This window comes from Callithrix jacchus, chromosome 1 (assembly GCF_049354715.1).
Source record: "Callithrix jacchus isolate 240 chromosome 1, calJac240_pri, whole genome shotgun sequence".
NCBI lineage: Eukaryota > Metazoa > Chordata > Mammalia > Primates > Cebidae > Callithrix > Callithrix jacchus.
Genome location: NC_133502.1, coordinates 199,482,030 through 199,504,522, shown reverse-complemented (window position 1 = coordinate 199,504,522; position 22,493 = coordinate 199,482,030). Strand labels below are relative to the sequence as shown.

Sequence of the window (22,493 nt, the reverse complement as noted above, 5' to 3'; positions counted from 1 at the left end):
TTCTTTTCTTTTTTATTTTTTTAAGTTTCTTAACTTGCTTTAGTTGAACTTAAGTTTTCCTACCAAAAAAGGTAAGTCAAAGCATGGTGGCGCATGCCTGTAGTCCCAGCTACTCAGGAGGCTGAGGCAGGAGAATCACTTGAACCTGGAAAGCAGAGGTTACAGCGAGCTGAGATTGTACCATCGCACTCCAGCCTGGGTAACAAAGCAAGACTCTGTCTCAGAAACAGTTTTCCAAAAGGAACGAGGTCTTGCTCTCTCACTCAGACTGGAGTGCAGTGGCGTGATCATAGCTCACAGCAGTCTTGAATTCCTGGGCTCAAGCAATCCTCCCATTCCACCTCAGCCTCCCAAGTAGCTGGGACTACAGGTGCACACCACCCTGCCCAATTAATTATTTATTTTTTGTAGAAACTAGGTTTTGCTCTGTTGTCTACACTGGTCTCCCACTTTGACCTCCGAAAGTGCTAGGATTACAGGCTCCACCTTGTCGAGCCACGAACTCACACTGGACCCCAGGCAACTGGATTCTATTATCTGTGTGCCTAACCACCAGGCTGCACTGCCCAAGTCAAACTGACTCCTGCAGCCTCAGGCCTCAAACATCATCAGCTTGGTTTTCTTCACTTCAGAGATGAGGAACAGAGAGGTGCAAGTGTTAATAACAGTAGAACTAGGACCAGAGCTCTGGATTCCAGGCTCCCAGTCCAAGGGCAAGCACATTCTCGTGGTTGTCTCTCAAAGCAAGGCACCCTTGGGGAGCTTGCATGAGCTGCGAGGGCCTTCGAGTGCTATTTACTTAGCTAGGTGTGGACTCTGCCTGGCTCCTGGGCTATTGTCTGCACAGCAAATGTCACCCAGCCCCCAACCACAACCAAGGAATGGGAACAAAGACCAAAAAAAAACCAAAAACCATTCTTTTGCTGGTTTCAGACACCTTGACATGATTTTCAGTTTCTATCTAATAAAATGCAAATTACTGAAAGAAGGGGTCACTGAGTTTACTGAGAAGTGTCACATCCTAAAAGCAGTGGATTAGGCCTGGATCTTTTCCATGACTGGCCAACCTCCAGGACACAGGGCAAGGAATCTAGATTTGAATCCCAGTTCCATTAGCCGGGCATGGCGGCATGCACCTATAGTCTCAGCTATGTGGGAGACTGAGGTGGGAAGATCATGTGAACCTGGGAAGTAGAGGCTACAGTAAGCTGTGATGGCACCACTGTACTCCAGCCTGAGCAACAGAGTGAGACCCTGTCTCAAAAACATAAGACCCCAGTTCCACCACTGACTAATTTCATGGTCATGGGCTTAACTTCAGGGGGCCTCATTCTCCTCTGAGAAACGGAGCCAATTCCTAACTTGCAGGAACCAAAGAGAGATCAGATGCCAAGTGCTCACACAGTGCCTGGCACATGTCCAACACTCTTTAGCTATCCTTCCTAAAGTTGACTTATTTCAGACATCCTCATGTATGTCTCTCTGAAAATAAAGGGAACTTTAAAGTATAGAAGATAAAAACAAGGCTTACTGTTTTTCCCTACTCTGTCTTACCTGGCTTTTTCCTGGAAACGGGTTCCAAGAACTTTTAGAAGTAGAAAGTGGACAAATAAGAGAGATTTTAATCTGTAAAAACAACCCTACAGATTCCCTCTTTCTCAGGGAGGACACTGCCTGCAGCTGGAAGCTAATCCACTTAATCAGTAACTTTAGCTCCCTGATCAGTTTCCAACAAGCAGTTCCTGTTCTTGAACCAGGATATGCAAACATGGGCAGTTACTGGAAGAGAGGTTTCAGGGCCTCTGGGATTTCGTCAGCTGCTCACTCTCCCAGGAGAGCTGTGGGACCTGTCAAGCAGGTGGCCAAGGACAGAAGGCAAGCTAAACATTTCAAGGTCTACTGGGCCTCCCCCTTTTCAGCTTTTAATTCAGGCAGAACACATTTAAGAAATGCCAAGAAGGAAACAGTGTGGATTTATGGCTGCCAAGCCAAGTGGGGTGCAGAAAGAAAACAAGAGGAAATACAAAAGGTCGTCTACCTCATTTTTCAAAGTGAGGAGGCAGGACAGGTACACAGAGCATAGCCTTGTCCCATCTTTGGAGCCCTGGGTTCCATCCCAGCTCCTGATCCCAGAGATATCTCTCCTGGGCCTCCAAGGGAGATCAGTAACACTGTCCAAGCCCCAGAGACCTGAAGCGCTTTCCCAGGGAAGTGAAGGTGGTGAGTGTGTAAAATTTAAGGCCAAATGCAGAAATGGAGAAGGATATTCTCTCATTCTCTCTCTCTCTCTCTCTCTCTCTCTCTCTCTCTCTCTCACACACACACACACACACACACACACATCCTGTCTCCCATTTAAAAACAAAGTTATTGCCGGGCACGGTGGTTCAAGCCTGTAATCCCAGCACTTTGGGAGGCCGAGGCGGGTGGATCACGAGGTCAGGAGATCGAGACCATCCAGCTCAACATGGTGAAACCCCATCTCTACTAAAAATAAAAAAAATTGGCTGGGCATAGGGCACGTGCCTGTAATCCCAGCTACTCAGGAGGCTGAGGCGGGAGAATTGCCTGAACCTGGAGGCGGAGGTTGCGGTGAGCAGAGATCGCGCCATTGCACTCCAGCCTGGGTAACAAGAGTGAAACTCCGTCTTAAAAAAAAAAAAAGTTATTGATTAAGGTTAGGTGCAGTGGCTCATGCCTGTGATACCAGCACTTTGGGAGGCCAAGGCAGGTAGATCACCTGAGGTCAGGAGTTCGAGACCAGCCTAGCCAACATGGTGAAACCCTATCTCTACTAAAAGTACAAAAGTTAGGTGGGTGTAGTGGCAGGCAACTGTAATCCCAGCTACTTGGGAGGCTGAGGCACAAGAATTGCTTGATCCTGGGATGTGGAGGTTGCAGTGATCTGAGATCACACCACTGCCCTCCAGCCTGGGTGACAGAGCAAGACTCCATCTCAAAAAAAAAAAAATTATAGATATCTTTATAAAGGAAGTGTTGAAGGGGCTGGAGTGAATGTAGGAAGGAGACAAGGGATAAGAGTTAAAATAAGTATCTACAGAAATCTAGAAGGATCTTCTTATACTGACTTGGGGACAGTAGCAGGTGTTAAGGCTGAATATATTTTTTTCTTTAGTTTCAAGTCATTTTTAGTACCAGATGAACTATTATTGCTTTCTTGAAATTCTGTCTCAGGTGCAGGTGGCATCTGGCTTCTTTGGCAGGGAAAAGAGGCAAGAAGAAAAGAAGCTAAATTTTGTGCAAACTCTTACTCATCCTTCAAAGCCCATTTGAATATCCTCTCCTTTATAAAGTCTTCCCTGATGGCCCTGGGGAGCCAAGCATCTTTCTCTTTCCTCAGTATCACCACTTAGGGATGGTTACAGTTACATTGCATTGGAACTATTTGCATGTCTCTCTCCTCTTCTGGATTCTGCTCCCCTGAGAGCAAGATAAAGGCAGCACAGTGTTCAGGATGAATTCATGACTCCAAATCCAAGCTTTTCTGGCAGTGGTTATGATCACGATGCTAGAAATATCAGTTTATTGCAGTTGTAATGGCTAATCATACTCAGCTTCTGGACACCAAATAAAAAAACACTGAATGCAAATGATTGAACACAGGTAAAGGGTGGTGAATTTCAGGAGAACCTCAAGTCTGCACAAAAGCAAATTGTTCTCCTCCCTCTTATGCTGGTACCTGAGAGAGTGTGGGACACTGCCTTCTACCTTGGTCAAGATTAGAGGAGTCCCTTTATTTTTTATTTATTTTTTTGAGACAGTTTCTCCCTTGTTGCCCAGGCTGGAGTGCAACGGCACGATCTCAGCTCACCACAGCCTCTGTCTCCTGGATTCAAGTGATTCTCCTACCTCAGCCTCCAGAGTAGCTGGGATTATAGGCATGCACCACCATGCCCGGCTAATTTTTTATATTTTCAGTGGAGATGGGGTTTCACCATGTTGGCGAGGCTGGTTTCAAACTCCTGGCTTCAGGTGATCTACCTGCATCACCCTCCCAAAGTGTTGGGATTACAGGAGTGAGCCACTGCCCCAGGCCAGAGAAGTCCCTTTAGAAAGCTGTGTTTTCTTCCTTGACATGTACAAGTTAAAAAAAAAAAAAAAAGAAAATGGTGTTTTCGGCCAGGTGCAGTAGCCCCCCCCCCAAAAAAAAAGGCTTGGGGAAAATCACTGAAAACACAGTTTTCTTTCCTTTTTTTTTTGACTATGTTGCCCAGCTGGAGTTCAGTGGCATGATCTCAGCTCACTGCAACCTCTGCCTTCTGGCTTCAAGCAGTTCTCCTGTCTCAGCCTCCCAAGTAACTGGGACTACAGACAGGCGTGTGCTACCACACCCAGCTAATTTTTGTATTTTTAGTAGAGATGGGGTTTCACCATGTTGGCCAAGATGGTCTTGATTTCTTGACCTCATGATCCACCTGCCTTGGCGTCCCAAAGTATTGGGATTACAGGCATGAGCCACCACACTGGCTCCCAAGACTTTTTTTTGTTTTTGTTTTTTTTTTGAGACGGAGTTTCACTTTTGTTACCCAGGCTGGAGTGCAATGGCGCGATCTTGGCTCACCGCAACCTCCGCCTCCTGGGTTCAGGCAATTCTCCTGCCTCAGCCTCCTGAGTAGCTGGGATTACAGGCACGTGCCACGATGCCCAGCTAATTTTTTGTATCTTTAATAGAGATGGGGTTTCACCATTTTGACCAAGATGGTCTCGATCTCTTGACCTCATGATCCACCCGCCTCGGCCTCCCAAAGTGCTGGGATTACAGGCTTGAGCCACCGCGCCCGGCCTTGTTTTTTGTTTTTTTAAGATAGGTTCTCACTCTGTTGCCCAGGCTGGAATGCAGTGGTACAATCTTGGCTCACTGCAGCCTCAACCTCCTGGGCTCAAGTCATCCTCCCTCCTCCCACCCCAACCTCCCAGGTAGCTGTCACCATGCCCAGCTGTTTTTTGTATTTTTTTAGAAACGGGGTTTCACCACATTGCCTAGGCTGGTCTTGAATGCCTGGGCTCAAGCGATCCACCTGCCTTAGCCTCCCAAAATACTGGGATTACAGGCATGAGCCACCGTGCCTGGCCTTTCGTAAGACTTTTAAGTGAAACTTAGAATAAAATAATACACTTTCCAGCAATCCTGAACAAATCTGCTTTCTCTCTCTTTTTTTTTTTTTTTTTTTTTTGTTAATGGAGACAGGGTTTCACCATGTTGGCCAGGCTAGTCTTGAACTCCTGACTCAGGTAATCCGCCAGCCTCGGCCTCCCAACGTGCTGGGATTACAGGCGTGGAGCCACGGTGCCCAGCCTTTTTTTTTTGAGACAGAGTCTTGCTCTGTCACCTAGGCTGGAGTGCTGTGGCGTGATCTCAGCTCACTGCAACCTCAGCCTCCCAGGTTCAAGCAAGTCTCCTGCCTCAGCCTCCTGAGCACCTGGGGCTACAGGCATATGCCACCATGCCGGGCCAATTTTTGTATTTTTAGTAGAGATGGGGTTTCACCAAATTGGCTGGGCTGGTCTCGAACTCCTGACCTCATGATCCATCGGCCTCAGCCTCCCAAAGTGCTGGGATTATAGGGGTTAGCCATCGCGCCCAGCAGATTTTTCAAGACATTACTGAAACACTTGTATTTGATAAATGTTTATTCCCACCCAAAGCTGTATCCAGGGCAGCTGTCTTCTTTACTCCTTTATCTCATAAGGTAAGAATAAAACATATTCACAGATTCTCAGAGTTGTAAAGGCACCTGGTCACCTAGAACATGACTCAGAAGAACCCTTATCCCCCATCTTGCACATATCTCTGGATTGTTGTGGAATCTGCATTCATTTCTTCATCCGCACTGTCTCTGTACAGACCTTCCGAGTCAGGGTCTGTTCCAGGCAACTCCACACACTTCCTAGGGCCTGAGGGGGCCATTGGTGGGCAGGCAGACCTTAAAAACAGTTGGTTCCAGTTGCTATCACGCTCCTTTAGATATCTAGGCAGTATTTCCTAAAGCAAAGTCAGAGTGGCTTAGGCTAAGATGGGCTGTCTTTGTTCTGGGGCCTGGAACTATAAATTCAACAAACTCCTTCCTGTGTGCCAGGCACTCTACTAGGTCACTTTCACACACATTTCCACATTTTCCGGTAGAAACAAACAACAGCAGTGAAGGAAAACAAAAGGAAGCTCTCAAAGAAGTTGATGCTTTATTCAAGGTTTTCTAGCAGAGTCAAGAGCTGACCCACAACTTACAGCTTAAGTTTGGTAGTTAATCTCATAATTTTTAAAAAATGAAAACAGCCAGGATTTATGCAGTTCCAAGAGCCAGCTGGGTAAAATACAGACCCAACTCTGTTTTGGTGAATGAAGGGGATATGAGAAGAGAAAAACAAGAACAAAGAAGAAAGTAGGAAGAACAAAGAAAGAAGTAGAATTATGTTGCTTCAGAGAACACTGGGAGAGAAACCATTCATATTTCATTCATTCATCTTCCATTCCCAGACCTTGTAAGAATAGTCACTGTAGGCCGGGTGCGGTGGCTCACGCCTGTAATCCCAACACTTTGGGAGGCCGAGGCAGGTGGATCACGAGGTCAGGAGATCGAGACCATCCTGGTCAACATGGTGAAACCCCATCTCTACTAAAAATACAAAAACTAGCTGGGCATGGTGGCGCATGCCTGTAGTCCCAGCTACTCAGGAGGCTGAGGCAGGAGAATTGCCTGAACCCAGGAGGCGGAGGTTGCGGTGAGCCGAGATCGCGCCATTGCACTCCAGCCTGGGTAACAAGAGCGAAACTCCGTCTCAAAAAAAAAGAATAGGCACTGTAACGGGGGGGCTAGAAGCATTGGCTTATGAAATAGATGGACATAGGTAGGTTTTCAGCTCCACTACATCCTAGCTAGGTAACCTTGGGCAAGTTGCTTAACCTCTCCACTACTCCAAGAGGTTACATATAGATCGCTGAAAGTACAGACATTGGCAAGCTTTTTTTTTTTTTTTGAGACGAAGTTTCACTGTTGTTACCCAGGTTGGAGTGCAATGGCACGATCTCCGCTCACCGCAACCCCCGCCTCCTGGGTTCAGGCAATTCTCCTGCCTCAGCCTCCTGAGTAGCTGGAATTACAGGCACGTGCCACCATGCCCAGCTAATTTTTTGTATTTTTAGTAGAGACGGCGTTTCACCATGTTGACCAGGATGGTCTGGATCTCTTGACCTCGTGATCCACCTGCCTTGGCCTCCCAAAGTGCTGGGATTACAGGCTTGAGCCACCGTGCCCGGCCAGCAGGTATTTTTTGGAAACACATTGTGAGTCCTAATGACTACTCTGTAGTCTATAATTCTGGAATTTTATCCTAGAAAATGCAACTTGTTTCAGATGGAAAATGATTGTGTTTTATAAAAACGACAGAATCGCATTTTAAGACCAGGCTAGGCAACATAACAAGACTCCTTTTCTACAAAAAGTAAAAATAAGCCAGTTATAAAGAGAGCTAATTAATAACTAAATTAAAAAATTAGCCAGGTGTAGTGGTGTGCTTGGGAGGCTGAGGCAGGAGGATCACTAGGGACCAGGAAATCATGACCAACCTGAGTAACATAGCAAGACTCCCTTCTCTACAACAACAACAAAAGATTGTTTTTAATCAGATGGGCATGGCAGCGTGCTTGGAAGGCTCAGGCGGGAGGATTGCTTGAGCTCAGGAGTTTGAGGTCATAGTCAACTATGATTGCACCATTATACTCCAGCTGGGCAACAGAGCAAGGCACTGTCTCTGAAAGTAAAAATAAAACAGCAGACTCACATTTTCAAACTGCAGATGCCAACCTCTTCTTTCCCAGGCCTGACTGCCTCACACGCCTTGTTTACTATAGAGCACCTCCCCAGAAGCCACCAACCCACAGTTATGGCGTAATTCAAACCCTACCTCTAGAATCTCACGTAGTAGGGTCACAGGTCTGTGTGCTCAGCAAATGTTTGCTGTCCTCTGCTGGGAATTTTGTTCCAGGTCACACTAACAGGGGAGATAATTGGCAGCCTGTGACCAGGTCCAGCCCACTTATTGGTCAGATGGGCATTTTGTTTCCAGTTTGGGGAGGGGGCAACTGGAGAAAGCTTATTCAAGGTCCATCAATGTGACATTTTTCCTGCTTTGTGAACCCCATTTCTGCTGTGACCAGTGATCAAATTTTATACCTACTTAGACATATTTTGAAGACATGGGTACCCCATTGTTTCACGTAGACCTCTGGGAACTGTCAAACTTCTTGGCTACCAAATACCTTTTTTTTTTTTCAGACAGAGTCTCACTCACTCTGTTGCTCAGGATGGAGTGCAGTGGCACAATCTCAGCTCACTGCAACCTCTGCCTCCCCTGGGTTCAAGCGATTCTGCTACCTCAGCCTCCTGAGTAGCTGGGACTACAGGTGCATGACACCATGCCCAGTTTTTTGTATTTTTAGTAGAGATGAGGTTTCACCATGTTGGCCAGGCTGGTCTTCAACTCCTGATCTCAAGTAATTCACTCGCCTTGGCCTCCCAAGTGCTGGGATTACAGGCATAAGCCACTGCACTCAGCACTTGGCTACCAAATATTTATAGATGGAAAAAAAGGATGAGATTAATGATAGACTAAGAGTTTGGGAATACCTGTTGGTAATTAGGATGAACTGCCTTTGGTAATAATAATAGTTTACAGATACTATGCGTTTTCTCTATGTCATGTGCTGTGTTAAATACATTATCTTATTCAAAGCTCAGTCCTCATTTTGGAGACAAGGAAACTGAGGCTCAAAGAGGATAACAACTTGTCCAAGGTTACATAGCTAGGATGTCGTGGAGCTGGAAACCTACCTATGTCTGTGTATTTCATAAGCCAATGCTTCTTGCCCCCATTTTACAGTGACTCTTCTTACAAGGTCTGGGAATGGAAGATGAATGAATGGAAGATGAATGGTCTCTCTCCCAGTGTTCTCTGAAGCAACATAATTAGACTTCCTAATCTGTTTCTGAAGGTTTTTTCTTCTCATATCACCTTTATTCCCCAAAACAGAGTTGGGTCTATATTTTACCCAGGTGGCTCTTGGAACCACATAAATCCTAGCTGTTTCCATGGAGGGGAAAAAAAAGAAAGAATGGAAAAAGTACAGCTTGCTATCTTATCCCACATGAATATCAGATGTGCACAGTCAATATAAATAAGAGGATATTTTGGCCCGGTGCAGTGGCTCATGTCTGTAATCCCAGCGCTAGGGAGGCCAAGGTGGGCGGATCACTTAAGGTCAGGAGTTCAAGATTAGCCTGGCCAACATATTGAAACTCTGTCTCTACTAAAAATACCAAAAAAAAAAAAAAAAAAAAAAAAAATAGCCAGGTGTGGTGGTAGGTGCCTGTAGCCCCAGCTACTCAGGAGGCCGAGGCAGGAGAATCACTTGAACCCAGGAGGCAGAGGTTGTGGTGAGCTAGATCGCACTACTGTACCCCAGCCTGGGCAACAGAGTGAGGCTCTGTCTCAAAACAAAACAATAAAAACAGATATTTTTTAAAATGCTGAGAGTCCCTAGACCATTCTCAGGAAATCTAGTCTTCCATAAGCCAGGTCATGCACAAATTCTCAGCTTCACCCAAAGGCTAACCCACCTCACTAAAGAAGGAGGGAGGGATCAGTTGTTGCCATTTTAAAGTCAAAGCCCCAGGGTGTGTGTGTGGGAAGATTGAACTTGAGTAAATTAAGCTCTTCAGATAAATATGGTTTGCTGAAATTAATCATGAAACATCTGCAAAAGTAGGTGTATCCAGAAGCCAAGTAATTAACACCAATGCAGGATCCTGGAACAGGAAAAGGTAATTAAAGGAAAAACTGGTGAAATCCAAAGAAAGACTAGAGTTTAGTTCCTAGCAATGTGTCATTGTTGGTTTCTCAGTTTTGACAAATGTGCCATAGTGGTGTAAGCTGATAATGTTAGGGGAAACAGGAACTGGGTGAGGGGGTGCATGAGAATTATCTGTGCTAGCTTTGAAACTTTTCTGTACATTTGGCTGGGCACTGTGGCTCACACCTGTAATCTCAGTACTTTGGGAGACCTAGGCAGGTGGATCGCCTGAGGTCAGGAGTTTGAGACCAGCCTGGCCAAGATGGTGAAACCCATCTCTACTAAATATACAAAAAATTAGCCAGGTGTGGTGGTGGGCACCTGTAGTCCCAGCTGTTTGGGAGGCTGAGGCAGAAGAATTCCTTGAACCTGAAAGGCAGAGGTTGCAGTGAGCTGAGCTCATGCCACTGCATTCCAGCCTGGGTGACAGAATGAGACTCTGTCTCAAAAAAGAAAAGAAAAAAATTTTTCTGTACACTTCAATTATGCCAAAATAAAAAGTTTAAACATTTCAGTACTAATGAACTGGTTTTCTTTCTTATAGGAGTAATGAAGGGGGCTTATGGCACTTAAACTTCTTTCTCTTGAGACAGGGTCTCACTCTGTCACCCAGGTTGGAATGCAGTGGCATGATCATGGCTCACTGCAGCCTCAACTTCCTGGGCTCAGGTGATTCTCCTACCTCAGCTTCCTGAGGAGCTGGGACTACAGGTGCATGCCACCATGCCTGGCTAATTTTTTGTATTTTTTGTAGAGATGGGGTTTCACCATGCCTAGGCTGGTCTTGAGTTCCTAGGTTCAAGGGATCGCCCCACCTCAGCTTCCCAAAGTGCTGGGATTACAGGTGTGACCCACAGCATCCGGCTAAGCTTCTTTCAAACAAGATAAAACTTGCTTCTCTTGCCACCTTTGAACCTCAGCATAAAGAACAGTTACCAACAATAGAGAGTTTGTGCTTTCTTTAAAAAAAAAAAAAAAAAAAACCAGGCAGGCGTGGTGGCTCACACCTATAATCCCAGCACTTTGGGAGGCTAAGGCGGGTGGATCACGAGGTCAAGAGATCGAGACCATCCTGGTCAACAAGGTGAAACCCCGTCTCTACTAAAAATATAAAAATTAGCTGGGCATGGTGGTGCGTGCCTATAGTCCCAGCTACTCGGGAGGCTGAGGCAGAAGAATTGCCTGAACCCAGAAGGTGGAGGTTGCAGTGAGCCGAGATCATGCATTGCACTCCAGTCTGAGTAACAACAGCGAAACTCCGTCTCAAAAAAAAAAAACAAACCAAAAAAAACCGCCAAAACCAAATGCAGAGCTAGGTCTGTGCCAAGTGAAAAAGAGCCATGTGGTATCTTCACATTTTTTGAATGAATCTTTTCCTTTTGTTGTCATGCCCTTTTAGTGTCATTTTAATTGACTGAGCAAATGAACTGCAGCATTTTGTAGGTGCCAAAGAAGTACTGAATTTCTTAGAACCCAAATGCGCACAAGTGAACTTCAGGAAGTTTTGCAACGTTTTTTTCCAGAAAGGGGTGGGCAGCCACAGGACTGAAGGAAATACCCGTCAACATGACCAAGAGGATTTCCTGCCTACAACATTATTTGAACGGTTTGTAAATGTCTTTCTTTAGAATCATACTAATAGAATTGGAAATACAGGGTCAATAGTCCTAGCAAACCAACATGACTTCACCTATTTCTGGAGAATAATGAAGTCCTATGCATTCAAGTCATTTTCTTTTTTTTTAAGATGTTTTCTGGCCGGGCGAGGTGGCTCATGCCTGTAATCCAAGCACTTTAGAGGCCAAGGCGGGCGAATCACCTGAGGTTGGGAGTTCAAGACCAGCCTGACCAACATGGTGAAACCCCGTCTTTATAAAACATTTAAAAAAAAAAAGATGTTTTCTTAGTTATGACATGTAACACAATAATCTAAGATGACAACATTAGAGGAAATTAGAACTGAGAAGAGTATACAAGTGTACACTGCATTTTCTGCAAGACTGATTCAACTTTGATTCCATCAGGAAAACAAAAATATTATATAGAAATTTCCTCTTCATTCTCTCCCAAATCATTTAAGAGTGTTTCATTTTTATTTGTGAGAATATAAAAGGTTTTCCTAAACTCTGCATTCCTTTCCTTTTTTCTTCTTTTTCTTTTTCTTGAGACAGGGTCTCTCTCTGTCACCCGGGCTGGAGTGCAGTGGCACTATACTACCATGCCTGACTGCAGCCTTGACCTCTGGGGCTCAAGTGATCCTCCCACCTCAGCCTTCCAAGTAGCTGCAACTACAGGCACACACTGACTCCTGGCTAATTTTTGTATTTTTGTAGAGAGAGCGTCCCACTTTGTTGCCCAGGCTGGCTCAGAACTCCTGGAATCCACTCACCTCAGATTCCCAAAGTGCTGGGATTACAGGCTTGAGCCACCGGCGCCCGGCCTCCTTTTCCATTTTAATTGGTATGTTAAAAACAATAAGCAACATAACTTCCTTGCCAGAATCTGCCTCTTTACCCTAGAATTGGAATCTATAAAATACAACATCAAGCAAAGGCACAGGACATGTGAGTCCTTAACAATGAGTGTTGAAATCATGGCATCACGGACCCAGAATTCCTGAATTATTTTCCTATTCTTCTCCCAAGCAATTTTTATTTTATTTTGAGATGGGGTTGTCACAACTTGGAAGAGGAGAGAGGTGCCACTGCCCACCCGCTGCCAGTGGTACATCTCTCCTCTTCCAAGTTGTGACAACCAAAATTGTCTTTGGACACGGCAGAATGTCCCCTGGGGGCCAAGATCTCCCTTATTGAGATCACTGCTCTAAAGTCAGGTCAAACATCAATCTATACCTGCTTTGTTCCTACATGTCCCCCACAAACTTCCAGCATAATAGCTGCAGCACTATTACTTGTCTGTATCTCTGCATCATACTGTATGCTTCTTGAAAGCTCTTTGACTCATTTCTGCATCTCCCTGTTTATTGACTAAATAAATTTCAAAATTGTTCAGGAAGCCAGGTGTGGTGGCTTGTGCCTGTAGTCCTAGCTATCTGGGAGGCTGAGGCAGGAGGACTGCTTAAGCTTGAGCCCAGGAGTTGATGGCTGTAGTGAGCTATGATCATGCCACTGCACTCCAGCCTGACAACATAGCAAGACTCCATCTCAAAAAAAAAAAAAAAAATTGCAGATAATCTAACTATTCAATAGTCATTCAGAAATATTTATTGAATGCCTAGTATGTACTCAGCACTATCGGAAACACAGAACACACAAAAAATGTAACCATGATTAACCATAGCTTCTGCATCTGAATGAGCTTGTTGAAATCCAGTTGGGAAAGCATAAAACATGAACAATGAAAAGTTGGACAACCATGAAAGAGTTAAATAACAATCTACAATAGCAACATAAAAAAGCAGTACATCACTGGTGGGAATGTAAAATGGTATTACCCAAAGCCACTTTGGAAAGCTGCTAAGTTTCTGAAAACTTTAAACATAGTATTTACCATATGATATTGTAATTCCACTTCTAGGTATTTTTACCCCAAAGAAATGAAAATATCAAGATTTTGCCAGGTCCGGTGGCTCATGCCTATAATCCCAACACTTTGGGAGGCCAACTTGGGTGGATCACTTGAGGTCAGGAGTTCCAGAACAGCCTGGCCATGATGGTCAAACCCTGTCTATACTAAAAATACAAAAATTAACCAGTCAAAAAATAAAAAATAAATTAACCAGTCATGGTGGTGTGTGCCTGTAATCCCAGCTGCTTGGAAGGCTGAGGCAGGAGAATCACTTGATCCCAAGAGTCAGAAGTTGCCGTGAGCTGAGATCGTACCACTGCACTCCAGCTTCGGCAACAAAGCGAGACGTCATCTCAAAAAAAAAAAGGTGGGAATGTTTCTTGGTTGAAAAAACATAGGTCCTTGGTTGGGAGGAAAGTTGTGCTGTTCAAATCTTTTCTGTCTGCTCTCTCTCTTGATTCTGAGAGTTGTATTTATCTCCCATTGTGATTTGTGGATCAATCATTTTCATCATTTCAGTCTTTGTTTTATACACTTATTTTTTCTTTTGAGACAGGATCTCACTCTGTCACCAGGCTTGAATGCAGTGGCACCATCTCGGCTCATTGCAGCCCCAATCTCCTGGGCTCAAATGATCCTCCCACCTCAGCCTCTCTAGTAGCTGAGCCTACAGGTGCATGCTACCAAGGCTGGCTAATTTTTTTTTTTTTTTTTTTTTTTTTGAGATGGAATCTCACTCTGTCGCCCAGGCTAGAGTGCAGCAGCTCTACTTACTGCGGCTTACTGCAACCTCCGCCTCCCAGGTTCAAGCAATTCTCATGCCTCAGCCTCTCCAGTAGCTGGGATTACAGACATGCACCACTATGCCCAGCTAATTTTTTTACTTTTAGTAGAGACGGGGTTTCACCATGTTGGCCAGGCTGGTCTATAAATCCTGACCTTAGGTGATCTGCCCGCCTCAGCCTCCCAAAGTACTGGGATTACAGGCGTGAGCCACCGAACTTTGGCCTCAAAGACAGAGAACTTTGTATTTTATATATTTTATCGCTCTCATCACAGATGTCTAGTAAATGTGTTAAAACACTGATGGCACCTGATTCAAGAATTATCAAGCTTATCTCACTGAGAGAATATGAAACTGCCCAAGGGTTTGGACAGTTCAAGACTTCATGGGCAGCAATCCGCAGTGGGTCAAATTATTGTTTTTAGTATGACTTAAAGTGTTTCTCAAAAATATAAAAGTCTTGAAAACAAGCTGGGGAAGTGAATTTCAAAATCCCATTAACTAAGATTAAAGTGCAATCCATCAATCTTTTTTCCTCATCCCACACCTTATGCTTTCTCTACTCAGTTACTCACTACACCCTGCTGGACTAAAAGGGTCCTCCAGCACTTTCTTTTTTACACAGTGCAAAACATTCTCTTGGCGTTAATAAATGTTCACTTAATTAATAAAAGAGGCTGGGAGGCTGGGTGCTGTGGCTCATACCTGTAATCCCGGGACTTTGGGAGGCCAAGGCAGGAGGATCGCTTGAGCCCAGGAGTTCCAGCCTAGGCAACGTAGCGAAACCCAGTCTCAAAAAAAAAAAAAAAAAGCATCAAAAAATAAAGGTAAAAGATGGCATGACATGACATGACTTTTCTAAGAGTCTCTTACAGCTTTCCAAGGTCTTTTAATATGAAGCTGTAGGTCTCAACTAGAAGACACCTCCAAAGACTTCTCCCAAACATTTCAGAGGCGAGGAAGGAGTTCCCCCACATCTGAAGGCACATTAGAACTCAGGTAGCCACGCCCGGCCTCTTTTCCTTTTTTTGAGAAGGAGTCTCGCTCTGTCTCCCAGGCTGGAGTGCAGTGGCGCGATCTCGGCTCACTGAAACCTCCATCCAGGCTTTTTTCCAACCCAAAGGCGGAACTGCGCTCTATCTCGACTTTCGGCTCCAGACGGAGCCCGAAGTGGCGCACGAGATAAGATGTCCGGCTGAGGTAATACTGTGAGTCCCGGTAAAATTCGTCAGTCTGGAAATCTCTCGGTTTGGAATTAAATTCTGTCACTCCGAATGGAAATAAGTCCGCTTAGGCGGGGAAAATCCGTTTGTGGAAGACACTCTCCGCAACTCTCCCGCCGTCGCCCCAGGGGAAAAGGACCCCAAATACCTTTGGCCAGGGACTGCAGCTGCCACGCCGGACGCCCCCTCGACACGCCCCCGCCGGGCAGGTCAGACCAATGGACGCCGAGCTCTGCCGCGCGTCACGCGACGCTGGCCAATCGCGTAGGGCCACGACTGTAGAAAGGCCGAGCGCTGCGGGGCTGGCCCCTGGGCGGTGGCGGCGGCGCGTGGTGCGTAGTTTCGAGCAATGGTGGTGGTGGCAGCCGCGCCGAGCCCGGCCGACCGGGCCCCTAAAGTGCTGCTTCTGTCGGGGCAGCCCGCCTCCACCGCCGGAGCCCCAGCCGGCCAGGCCCTGCCGCTCATGGTGCCGGCCCAGAGAGGGGCCAGCCCGGAGGCAGCGAGTGGGGGACCGCCCCAGGCGCGCAAGCGACAGCGCCTTACGCACCTGAGCCCCGAGGAGAAGGCGCTGAGGAGGTGGGCGAGGGGCCAGGATCTGGGGTCGGGTCTGAGGCCGGGACTAGCGGCAGGGGTCGGGGCTGGGGCTGGGACTGGGAGCGGTGACCCAGTACTGGCCGCCCCGCAGGGCTCCGGCGCCTTTGGCCTGGCGGGTTGGTGCCAGCGTGTCGCAGGGCGGATCAGGAACCCCAGAGTGACCAGATCCGCCACGCCGGGAACCGAGGGCGGCCCAGGCCTCTTTTCTGTACTTTTTAACTCTCTGGTTAGAGATGACTTGAGCTGGGAATGCGGGCACCTGTCTTCCAAGCCCTCTTGCTGTGTGGCCGCAGACCCGTGGCTCAGCCTCTCTGAACTCGGGCTGTGACATGAAGTCGAATAATCTGTTTTGGTTTACTACTATTTGTGAAGAGGCGCGGAGCTGAAATAACAGTTGTTGAAAGGGCTGGGAGCTCTGGGAAGCTCGCTGGTCTAGCTCAGTGTCTGCATTCTTACAATGGAACCTATTTCAGGAGGTCTTTGGGGAGATTGAGACTTGCACCTAGCATTTAATGGTCCGTAAATGTTCACTCTTCTGTGATCATTGTGCCTTTTGTGATTTATGAAGTGTCTCCTCTGAGTTCAGCTAATTCTTAAAAACATTAAAAAATGTGTCTCCTCCAACAGATACCGGCCCATCATCAGGGCACTGCCTAGGATCCCAAAACTAGAGATCAGGGAGTGGCATCAGCCTCTCCCTTTTCTAAATTGGGCTTGGGGACGGAGGGCTGATGTCATAGGAAGATTGCAGCCTTCACTAGATTATTGAGGTCAAGTTGGATCCTGTTGAGAGTTGGAGACAGGAAGCAGCGGGGGAATAGATGGGGAAAGAGGAAAGTTCTTTATGATGCAAGATGAATAGTGTGTGTGTCCAGCTCTGGTGCTGTGACGGGAAGTAGTCTGAGGTGGGCGGATGATGCAGTATGGGAGAGAATAAAGCAGGTCTTCGAGCTAGATTGACAGAAGACTGTATTTAATCATTAGTTTATCTGATACTGTAAATAAAAATGAAAGCACCAGCTGGTCAATTTTCAAATAAAGACATAAATAAGGTTCGAAATGACTCAGTGTGGTATGTTCCTTCTCTTCTCAGGAAACTGAAAAACAGAGTAGCAGCTCAGACTGCCAGAGATCGAAAGAAAGCTCGAATGAGTGAGCTGGAACAGCAAGTGGTAGATTTAGAAGAAGAGGTAAAACTACTTAAAGTCAGACTCTTATCCATTGTATACCCTTCCTTGGTGAATGTTCTGATATTTGCTTCTCATACCAAGTTGTATCAGCCCCTGTTAGAATACAATTGAATATTGATTAAAAGCTAAACTAGACCAGTCTTTTATCCATTGTATACCCTTCCTTGGTGAATGTTCTGATATTTGCTTCTCATACCAAGTTGTATCAGCCCCTGTTAGAATACAATTGAATATTGATTAAAAGCTAAACTAGACCAGTCTTTTATCCATTGTATACCCTTCCTTGGTGAATGTTCTGATATTTGCTTCTCATACCAAGTTGTATCAGCCCCTGTTAGAATACAATTGAATATTGATTAAAAGCTAAACTAGACCAGGCGTGGTGGCTCACGCCTGTAATCCCAGCACTTTGGGAGGCCAAGATGGGCAGATCACTTGAGACCAGCAGTTTGAGACCAGCCTGGCCAACATGGTAAAACCCTGTCTCTATCCAAAAATATACACACAAAAAAATTAGCCAGGCATGGTGGTGTGTGCCTGTAGTCCCAGCTACTAGGGAGGTTGAGGTGGGAGAATTCTTTGAATCTGGGAGAGGGAGGTTGCAGTGAGCTGAAATCGTACCACTGCACTCCATCGTGGGCAACAGAGTGAGACTCTGTCTCAAGAAAAAAAAAAGTTGGCCAGGCACAGTGGTGGCTCACGCCTGTAATCCCAGCACTTTGGGAGGCCAAGGTGAGTAGATTACTTGAGATCAGGAGTTCAAGACCGGCCTGACCAACATGGTGAAACCCCATCTGTACTAAAAATACAAAAATTAGCCGGATGTCATAGCAGGCACTTGTAATCCCAGCTGCTCAGGAGGCTGAGGCATGCGAATCACTTGGACCCAGGAGGCAGAAGTTGCAGTCAATTGAGATTGCGCCACTGCACTCCAGCCTGGGCAACAGAGTGAAACCCTAAGGAAAAAAAAAAAAGAAAGAAAGAAAAGTTAAACTAAGTTTGGATAGATAGGTAGTTGGTGAAGTGGTGAAGCTTGTTGAGGGCAGAAGTGATTGACTTTGTGGCCTTTGGTGTTAGATGTATCTCAGAGTTGATGGATTCAACAATGTTTAGTGAGTTTGTAGTAAGAAATTAGCAAAGGCTAATAGGAAATAATTGCTTAAACTTTACATTCTTCCAAAAGAATGGCCAAAAATTCACAATTACACATCTTGAATACATAGAGATTATTTACATTTTTTTAACCCCTTGGTCAATTTGCATATATTCTTTTTAAAGTTTTAATCATTAGTTGGTTCTTCTAAGAATCATGAGTCTTTCAGGAACAGTTTTTTTTTTTTTTTTTTAGCTTATTTTGGATTCACAGTCACCACTATCACTGTTAACACCTGCCAGTTCAAGATAGTTATTTTTTTATTTCTATTTTATTATTATTATTTTTTAGACAGAGTCTTGCTCTACTGCCCAGGCTGGAGTGCAATGGTGCAGTCTTGACTCACTGTAACCTCTGCCTTTCAGGTTCAAGCAATTCTCCCTGCTTCAGCCCCCTGATTAGCTGGGATTACAGGTGCCCCGCCACCATGCCCGGCTGGCTAATTTTTGCATTTTTTAGTAGAGACAGGGTTTTGCTATGTTGGCCAGGCTGTTCTTTTTTTTTTTTTTTTTTTTTGCCAATCAGTGTGAGCTTGTAAGGTTGCTCAGGTTAGCCTTGAACTCATGACCTCGCCTTCGCAAGCGCCACGACATCCGGCCGGAGCCACTTTGGACCCTGACCAGGCTGTTCTTAAAACTCCTGACCTCAGGTGATCCACCCACCTTGGCCTCCCAAAGTGTTGGGATTACAAGCTTGAGCCACTGCACCCGGCCAAGATGGTTTTTAAAAAAATTATATCTACATTAAAACCACAAGTCATCCTTTGCTGAATTGAGTATTAGTAGTTGGAAGCAGTGTGTTATTCTTGACCCCATGAAGTGGCACTTATTAAGTAGATTGTTTTTCTTTCTTTTATTTTGAGACTGAGTCTCCCTCTCTCTGTCACCAGTGGCTCGGTCTCAGTTCACTGCAACCTCCGCCTCCCAGGTTCAATCGATTCTCCCACCTCAGCCTCCTGAGCAGAGGAAACCACAAGCGTGCGCCACCATGCCCGGCTAATTTTTTGGCATTTTTAGTAGAGACAGGTTCTCACCACGTTGGCCAGGATGGTCCTAGTCTCCTGACCCCATGATCCACCCACCTCAGCCTCCCAAAGTGCTGGGATTACAGGCGTGAGCCACCTCACCCAAGTAGATTGTTTCTCATAATTATGGCCTAGCTTTCTAAAACCTACTATGAACAACACAAGCATAGAGTTTTCCAAATTCAAGAGGAAAGGAAACCAAGAATCAGGTAGATTTTTAACTGAAATAATTAGCTATTTCAGTTAGCCTCTTATGTACTTTCTTCCAGAACCAAAAACTTTTGCTAGAAAATCAGCTTTTACGAGAAAAAACTCACGGCCTTGTAGTTGAGAATCAGGAGTTAAGACAGCGTTTGGGGATGGATGCCCTGGTTGCTGAAGAGGAGGCAGAAGCCAAGGTAAATCATCTCCTTTATTTGGTGCCTCATGTGAGAACTGGTTCCAAGTGACATGACCCAGTGATTATGTTTACAGATTGAACTTCTGATCAAGAGCGTTCTGGAAAATTTCCTTCAGTTTTAAGACATTTTCATGCAGGCAGGGTGTTCTTCCTCTAAAGGCACTTGACACTCATTTTTTAAGTGTGTAGTGATCAACAAGTTACATGGCTCTGTAAGAACAAGTACTAACAAATGCAGTAGCCAACAAGATTATCATGCAATCATTAAGGAGCACCAAAGTAAGAGAGCCACTCAAATCAGACTTTGAGTGCTACTAAAATTAAAGTAGTCCTTTGATGAATATGAATGAGTAAGGAAAGGATTCTTTGTGATAGTGATACCTCTGTGATAAGAGAAGGGTGGTATGTGAGTTTTAGTCTATAGATTATGGCAAATTCAGTGACAACAATTGAGTGGTCTGAGATTGACAATAGGGCAGTTTTACTCTATGAAAGTAATGTTCAGGAAGAATTTTAAAGAATTACTTTTCAAAAAGATTCTAGGCTTAAATTGCTATAGAACTTTATTATCTAAGAACATTATTGTTATTGAGGATAGCAAGATATTATTTGTCAGTTCTGCTTGAATCTTTGCCTGGAGGAAGAAAAATGTTTCATTGTGCAGGAAATGTATAAGGAAGTCTTACCTCTCTTTTCTTATCTCTTGATGACTTAAATAAAATAACAGTGGTTAGGGAAAGATTTCAGCTCTAAAGGACAGTTTTCTAGTTTTCTTGAAAGTGAGAATCACAGCTGTCTGGGCAAGCATTTCCTTGGGAACTTGAAGCTGTTTATTCATTTTGGTCTTTCCTCCCAGGGGAATGGAGTGAGGCCAGTGACCGGGTCTGCTGAGTCCGCAGCACTCAGACTACGTGCGCCTCTGCAGCAGGTGCAGGCCCAGTTGTCACCCCTCCAGAACACCTGCCCATGGATTCTGGCGGTATTGACTCTTCAGATTCAGAGGTAGGGATCATTCTGACTTATTAAAGAGCTGTAATTCCATCTGTTTGATGCTTGACATCCCTAACTAGACAGATGAGGGTAGAAGTTCAGTTTTGGTGGGGTTGGAGGTGAACATCAACTACCTTCCTAGTTCCAGGTAACACAGGACATGGAGGGAAGTGTAGATAAATGGGTCTGGTGGGTCCTGAGATCATCTTATAACATAATGACTAATTTACATTATGGAACCCAGTATGAAGTGTTCCAGTTAGATCTTCCTTGTATTCTGATAGTTGTACTTCATTTAATTTTTGCCTCTTGCAGTCTGATATCCTGTTGGGCATTCTGGACAACTTGGACCCAGTCATGTTCTTCAAATGCCCTTCCCCAGAGCCTGCCAGCCTGGAGGTCTACTCAGAAGGACCCAGTTCCTTATCAGCCTCCCTTTCTCTGTCAGTGGGGACGTCATCAGCCAAGCTGGAAGCCATTAATGAACTAATTCGTTTTGACCACATATATACCAAGCCCCTAGTCTTAGAGATACCCTCTGAGACAGAGAGCCAAGCTAATGTGGTAGTGAAAATTGAGGAAGCACCTCTCAGCCCCTCAGAGAAAGATCACCCTGAATTCATTGTCTCAGTGAAGGAAGAACCTGTAGAAGATGACCTCGTACCAGAGCTGGGTATCTCAAATTTGCTTTCATCCAGCCACTGCCCGAAGCCATCTTCCTGCCTACTGGATGCTTACAGTGACTGTGGATATGGGGGCTCCCTTTCTCCCTTCAATGACATGTCCTCTCCACTTGTAAACCATTCTTGGGAGGACACTTTTGCCAATGAACTCTTTCCCCAGTTGATTAGTGTCTAAGGAATGATCCAATACTGTTGCTCTTTTCCTTGACTATTAGACTGCCTAGGGGATAGCAGAGAAGCCTGTTGTGCTTCATTCAGAAAGCCAAAATAGAGTATGCAGTCCTAGAGAATTCCTCTAAAGCATTTGTTCAAACCTCATAGATGACCCCCAGGTGTTGTCTTTTGACATCCAGCAGTCCAAGGTATTGAGATACATAACTGTAATTGAGAAATATTACTGTAATTGAGAACTACAGCTTTTTTAAAGATTGTATTTTTATCTTAAGGGTGGTAGTTTGCCCTAAAATATATATTATGTATAAAATACTTATTATGTATGTCTTGAAGTAGACATGGAATTTATTAATGGTCTTTACCATGTCTCTTCCCCCTTTTTGGCATCCAGGCTTGTCTTTAGTTTTAGGTCCTTTATTTTGCTTCTGTAAGCAAAGAGAACCACCTGCCTGAAGGGCTTTCCCTCATGTACACTTCAAGTAAGATCAAAAATCTTTTGTGAAATTATAGAAATTTACCATGTAAATGCTTAATGTAATTTTTTCCTGCTAGTATAGATTCTGAAAGGTGCTTTCTCCATTTATTCAGAACTGCCCATGCAATTAAAAGGTACAATGCAGCAATCCTTGTTCTTTGATTTCTTCTAGGGCCATAAGCCTTATTTTCTCTCTAGATGTTTTTCTGTGTGCTGTGGTAGGAACTTATCCATCTGAATTGAGCCTGCCGCTTTTAAAGTGACTGAAGGCTTTTCCACCTTAATTACTGCCTGCTTTAATTCTGGAGTGCCGTAAGTGATATAATCTATAATTTGAGTAGTTACTGTCTTTCTGAGACAGATTCTTCAGCCTAATTGACCAATATCAGAGTTAGCAAGTGGCAGAG

At 45.0% G+C, this 22,493-nt stretch overlaps 2 protein-coding genes across 3 annotated transcripts in view; one reads left to right on the top strand and one right to left on the bottom strand.

Moving 5' to 3' along the window:
• The window catches only part of ZNRF3 (zinc and ring finger 3), a 241,112-nt gene extending 225,509 nt beyond the window's left edge, over positions 1 to 15,603 (bottom strand). Inside the window, exon 1 of one of the 2 annotated variants that reach the window (XM_078337232.1) lies at positions 15,552 to 15,603. The gene's annotated coding sequence lies outside the window, so the exon portion shown is untranslated. The remainder of the gene's footprint in view (positions 1 to 15,551) is intronic. The other variant, XM_054245692.2, reaches the window with a different exon arrangement.
• A 111-nt stretch (positions 15,604 to 15,714) lies between these two features.
• XBP1 (X-box binding protein 1) lies at positions 15,715 to 22,234 on the top strand. The gene is given in 6 exon segments (XM_035268422.3): positions 15,715 to 15,979; positions 17,091 to 17,187; positions 19,634 to 19,762; positions 20,621 to 20,680; positions 20,683 to 20,766; positions 21,070 to 22,234. Coding segments are annotated over 6 exon segments (1,140 nt in total). The 5' UTR covers positions 15,715 to 15,752; the 3' UTR covers positions 21,613 to 22,234.
• The last annotated feature ends 259 nt before the right edge of the window (positions 22,235 to 22,493 follow it).